The 5,243-nt window shown below is 34.9% G+C and overlaps 1 protein-coding gene across 1 annotated transcript; it reads right to left on the bottom strand.

The window, feature by feature from the left end:
* Window positions 1–1,576: 1,576 nt before the first annotated feature.
* Window positions 1,577–3,548, bottom strand: PNM1 (Pentatricopeptide repeat (PPR) superfamily protein). Its single transcript, XM_028217643.2, has one exon. It carries the CDS (start codon window positions 3,359–3,361, stop codon window positions 1,760–1,762), a length of 1,602 nt encoding a protein of 533 aa, XP_028073444.2. The 5' UTR covers window positions 3,362–3,548; the 3' UTR covers window positions 1,577–1,759.
* Between the last annotated feature and the right edge of the window lie 1,695 nt (window positions 3,549–5,243).

Below are 5,243 nucleotides of genomic sequence, written 5' to 3'. Positions count from 1 at the left end.
TTCCTTCATTTATGTAGTAATTCATTGTCTTGGATTATGCAAAATTTCTTTAATTGACATCTTAAGAGGTCTCATGACCATGAGCGACGGGAGGTTTTGGCTTTAAAAGTGATTTCTTGTAATTTCAAGTTGGAAAATGCTATACATACTAACAAACTTGATTTAAAAAAAAAAAAAAAACCTTAATAATGTGATATGTTGTAACATAACTGAGTAAGAACATTTTATAAAATTTATTAGTTCATATGATAGTTATCTTTAAAATTTCACTTGAAGTTTTGAGTTAGGGTTTGCAGATGGAAGAAGCTTGTCTGGTTAAGGTCAAGTGGTTGGCTCTCCATAACAATAAGAAAGGGCCATGAACAAAAATTGAGTAGCTGCAAAATGGGAACAACAATATCAGTTTTCTGTCTCACACACGTAGGCATGCATGAACATGAACACAAACACAGGTCTAGTAGATTAAAATCCCACAATTACCCAGTAAACACCTGCAAAACAGACAGAAAATAGCCACACACAATTCTGCTGCAAAGACATGAACAGTCATGAGTTCTGTAGAGATATATTGCATATAAATGCAATCAATATGCTCCAAAACCCACACAAACCACACCCATAACATCCTCTCTCCCTCCCCTCCCCACACATAAAGTGACTCAACTGAAAAAAAAAAGAAAAAAAAAAGAAGACATAGAAAGCATTTACAATCCATGGATCAGATCAGTAAAAGGGCTAGAAGACTTGACTCAACAACTCAAACAAAGCCTCAAAAGGTAGAAACGGAATCAGTGTATAATCTTCTTGTACATTGTTTTTCATTCCATTGATTATGGCCTAAGACAAATCAGCCATGCAACGAAATGTCCTGGTCAAGCTTGGATTTCAGTTGAAATCTGAATGCAATGAGCTGAGCAAACCTGAGGCTAATCCAAGCTCAAGTATCCGGTTCATGCCTAGTTTTTGTGTGCTAGCCTGTTAGGCAACCTCATGCTTGATCCCAAGGTGAAGAGAACATATATTTATTAGCCTAACCAACATATCCATTTCTGTGTTGAAGTCCACAATCCACTCATCAAAAGGAAACAGAGAACATTTTCCAGAAGTGTTAAAAATGTTTTGCATGGGAAATATGAATATACAAAAGATTGAGTTAATCAAGTGAAAAAGAAAAAAGCAAAAAAGAAAAAGAACTCTTCAACACTTTCATATACAGGAGCAAATAGTTTGGTGGAACTTCATGCACACTGTTATGCAAACTATTATGAACACATTGCCCACTTAATTGGCATCCCAAGTTACAGGATGTTTCTTGTGTGCGCGCGACTGTGTATGTGTGTGTTTTCTTTGCCTCATTGGTCAATATTATTGATTGTCCTCCTAGAATTAGATTAAGTGGAAACCCAACTAAATATGAATATTGCTGGATGCCCTCCAGATTTAGTACAATCAATCACGGATTCAAGCAATCATTTGTAGTAGTAATTTCTGAAGTTTGATGGTATTATGAAGCAAGAGATGTTTCTTGCCATGAAAAAAACCATAGAAATTCATGTTGGACACAACAAAACAAGAATGGAAAGAACAATCTATCTTGCACTGCATTATTTCTAAGGGTGCCAAAGTGTAAAAGTAAAACAACAAGAAGCATAAAAAACAAATGAACTAAGTCCTACCAAAAAAAAAAAAAACGCTGCTAAATTTGATCGTGCCACTTGATAATTGCGTCAAAATACAGGCACAACTTCGGGATGGAAGATCAAATGGCCCTGCGATTCATCCGTTTTGGTTTCTTCACAAAACTTAATCGAATTTGCTTAAGGCGTCTCCTCTTCCTTGCCATTTTCTCCGGCAATGTTTCCCGTTTCTTCTCTTTCTTCACAACTATAGGTTTCTTCACGAATCTAGGATCCAACTTATAGGCTTTGGGAGTTATTGGAACCCCTCTGCTTTCAGCTTCCTTGAAAAGGGCATTTGCCTTATCCACACGGCTGTGAGCAACCAACTTCCCCATCAACAAATCATAAGTTTTGATGCCGGGATCACAACAATCCTCCTTCATTTTTGCAAAAACACTCATAGCATGATCAATTCTCTCAATTCCACACAAAATCTTTATAAACTCATAATATGTCTTCCTATCAAGAGCTTCACCAAATCCTGCCGATTTCATTCTATCGATCATCTCATCTCCCTCACCAATCCTCGCAGCCTGATACAAACTCTTAATTAGAACAAGAAATGTAGTCTCATCTGGGTAACATCCCCACTCACCCATTCTATCAAACAGGTTCATCGCATCTTCGGTTTTGCGAATTTTACACAAATTAGTAATCAAAACATTGAATGTTTCCACATTGCGTGGAACACCTGCAACATCCATATCAACCAACACCTTTTCAGCTTCGGATTGAATCCGAAAAGGGTCTTTTTTCCTACAAAGCTTACAAACACAATCAAGAATAGCATTATAAGCCACAGAACCAATCTCGAACCCTCCTCGATACATCTCCCCAGCCAACCTCCTCGCCTCATCGAGCTTCTCATCGACACACCACCCTTTAATCAACACATCACATATATATTCATCTGGAAAGAACTCATTTGCCAAGCTCTTCACCATTTTCTCAGCATAACTCGCAAACCCATGCTCACATAACTTTGTAACAATCAATTTCAGTGACTCCCTATTTCTAACAAATCCATAATCTTTCTCCATATTTTCAAAGAAAGACACGGACTGTGTCGGCCGACCGGCTCGAACCAGCCGATCGACCGACGATTCTAGGGTTTTCGGCCCCGAAACGCCGCGGCCATCGACGAGGACTTCGTGGATTGCTTTGAAATCTTTGCGGCGGCCGAAATAATTGACGAAGTACGAGAATGTCTCGTCGGAGGGCTTGAAATTGGGTCTGTTCAGTACCCATTTGTGAAACCCTAGGACTGTGCGGCCAGCATTTGGAGAGAGATTTAGGGTTTCGAGGATTAGGGAAGGGGTTAGAGTGATGTGCGAGAAATAGAGATCGAGATGTTGGGTTATAGAGAGTGAGTCTTCAATTGGGTCCTTGAGAAGCTCGGAGGAGAGAGATTGGGCGATCTCTGTTTCTGGGTTGGTGTCAGAGATAGATGATATGGGTCTGGAGGAGGAGAAAGAGAAGGGTAGAGAGAGAAAGTAGGTGGCGGAGTGATGGTGGTGGTGAGGTGGTTGTGAAGGAGAGAGAAAGGAGGGTTTGGAGAGAGAGGGGCGATGATGAAGAAGATGATGAGGTTGTTGTGTTGAAGTTGAAGTTGAAGATGAATATGAAGAGGAGCGAAGGAAGAGGCCTCGGAGCTGTGTCAATGGCGTCGAAGGTCGCCGCATTTTCAGAGAGTTCTAGAGAGAGAGAGTGTGTGATGTGAGTGAGTGAGTCTCTCTTTCTCTCTCTACGGGTTCAGCTTCGTCTCGAACACTTTGAAGACCTAGAGGAAGCAGCACTATGATGTGAAATGGTTCATTGTTAGTCAAGTGTGGTCCTCCTACATGCCGTTGGATTGTTTGGTTTGGAGGAAAATGAGGACTAAGGCCAAGTTTGGGAAGATCCAAAAAAGTCAAAAAGTCAAAAAGTTACTCAAAAAGTTAAAAAGTTAACACTATTCACCAAAAGTCAACAATTACGGCTGCACAATTCCCAATTCAAATTTTTCTCTACAAATCAATTTTTATAATTTTTTATTACACATTTTTCAATAAAAAGTCAAAAAGTTAACCCAAACATCCATATTTTCAACCTCAATTTTTTAGTCCAAAAAGTGCACTTTTTTAGTCTTCCCAAACTTAGCCTAACTAATGTTAGGGACTTAGGGTTGTTTGAGGTGTTTTAAATAAGTATATTTTTTATTTTTTTAGATTAAAAAGTTGAGGTTAAAAATATGAATATTTAGATTAATTTTTTGACTTTTTATGAAAAAATGTGTAATAAAAAATTATAAAAATTAGTTTGTAAGGGAAAATTAGAATTGAGAGTTGTACAGCCGTAATTGTTGACTTTTGGTGAATAGTGATAACTTTTTAACTTTTTGACTTTTAACTTTTTTTGAACTTCCCAAACTTGACCTTAGAAAAAGGGATAAGACTTCTCTACAGTTTATTTTGTGAATTGGATGGTGCTATTGAGTTTGTTCGACTCATTACGAGTTTTATTTTGATAATTTAAATTATATGTAAAACTCGTTAAATATTTTATCTTTGTAAAAAAATCACGTTGATCGAATATCAATATACCCTTAATCAGATAATATTTTTGTCAATGGTAAATATAATTTTAAAAATAAATTATTGACAAAAATGTGTTATGATAATATTCGAATAAAGTGAATTTTTTATAAGGATGAAGTATTCAACGAGTTCTAAATATTGAACGGTTCAGATTATTGAAATAAAACCCATAGTGTGCCCCACGGACCCAACAACACCATCTAATTTACAAAATGAACTGGAGAGAATCTGTAACCCTGAAAAAATTATTCCAAAAAAATAGTGATTGATGGAGATTAATTTTGAAAGTATATTCTATTATATAAAAATTGAATATTAAATGAATTGAAACTAATTCAGGTAATGCGCAATCACAGAAATAAAATAATGTAAAATATACATTTTTGTATAAAAAATATGACAATATTATTTTTTCATTTATGTAAGTAACAAATTATTAAAGAAAATGAGACTAAGTGTTATATGAATTAAAATTTTTAAAAAACTTAATGTAATTATGTTAAAAAAGTGGGGTTTATTATATTTTTTCTAAACCTTAAAGAGGTAATTGTAATTTACCCAAAATTAAATTTAGATCCACATTAATTTCAGAATAAATTTCTTAACATTATTTATGATTTTTTTTTTTTTGGTGTGTTAAATTATGAAGGAAATAGAATGATAAATATTTTTAATATCAATAATCCTAGAGTGAACATTTTTTATGTTATTTTTTTTTAAATTTTTTTAATATTATTTTTCTTTGGTGTCATCTTATGCAACAAAACTTTAAGGTGATTTTTTATAAAGTCAGGGTCAAAACTGTCTTTCTCTTTTTTTTTTTTTTTGGTTTAACTTAACTATTTTTATATAGTACATCAATGGCTAGTCTTTCAACATTTCTCATTTGCAGGTGTGCCTCAAGAAGCAAACTATGAGATCTTGATAACTTTTTTTTTTAAACTTAATTATAAGCATATTTATGAAAAAAAATGATGAATAATCTCAC

Source organism: Camellia sinensis, chromosome 15, assembly GCF_055761805.1.
Source record: "Camellia sinensis isolate YWXY chromosome 15, ASM5576180v1, whole genome shotgun sequence".
NCBI lineage: Eukaryota > Viridiplantae > Streptophyta > Magnoliopsida > Ericales > Theaceae > Camellia > Camellia sinensis.
The sequence above is the reverse complement of the archived record's forward strand: the minus strand, read 5'-3'. Positions and strand labels throughout refer to the sequence as shown.

Excerpts from the sequence above, each read along its gene's own strand:
- PNM1 (XM_028217643.2), bottom strand. The coding sequence starts at position 3,361 with ATGCGGCGACCTTCGACGCCATTGACACAGCTCCGAGGCCTCTTCCTT.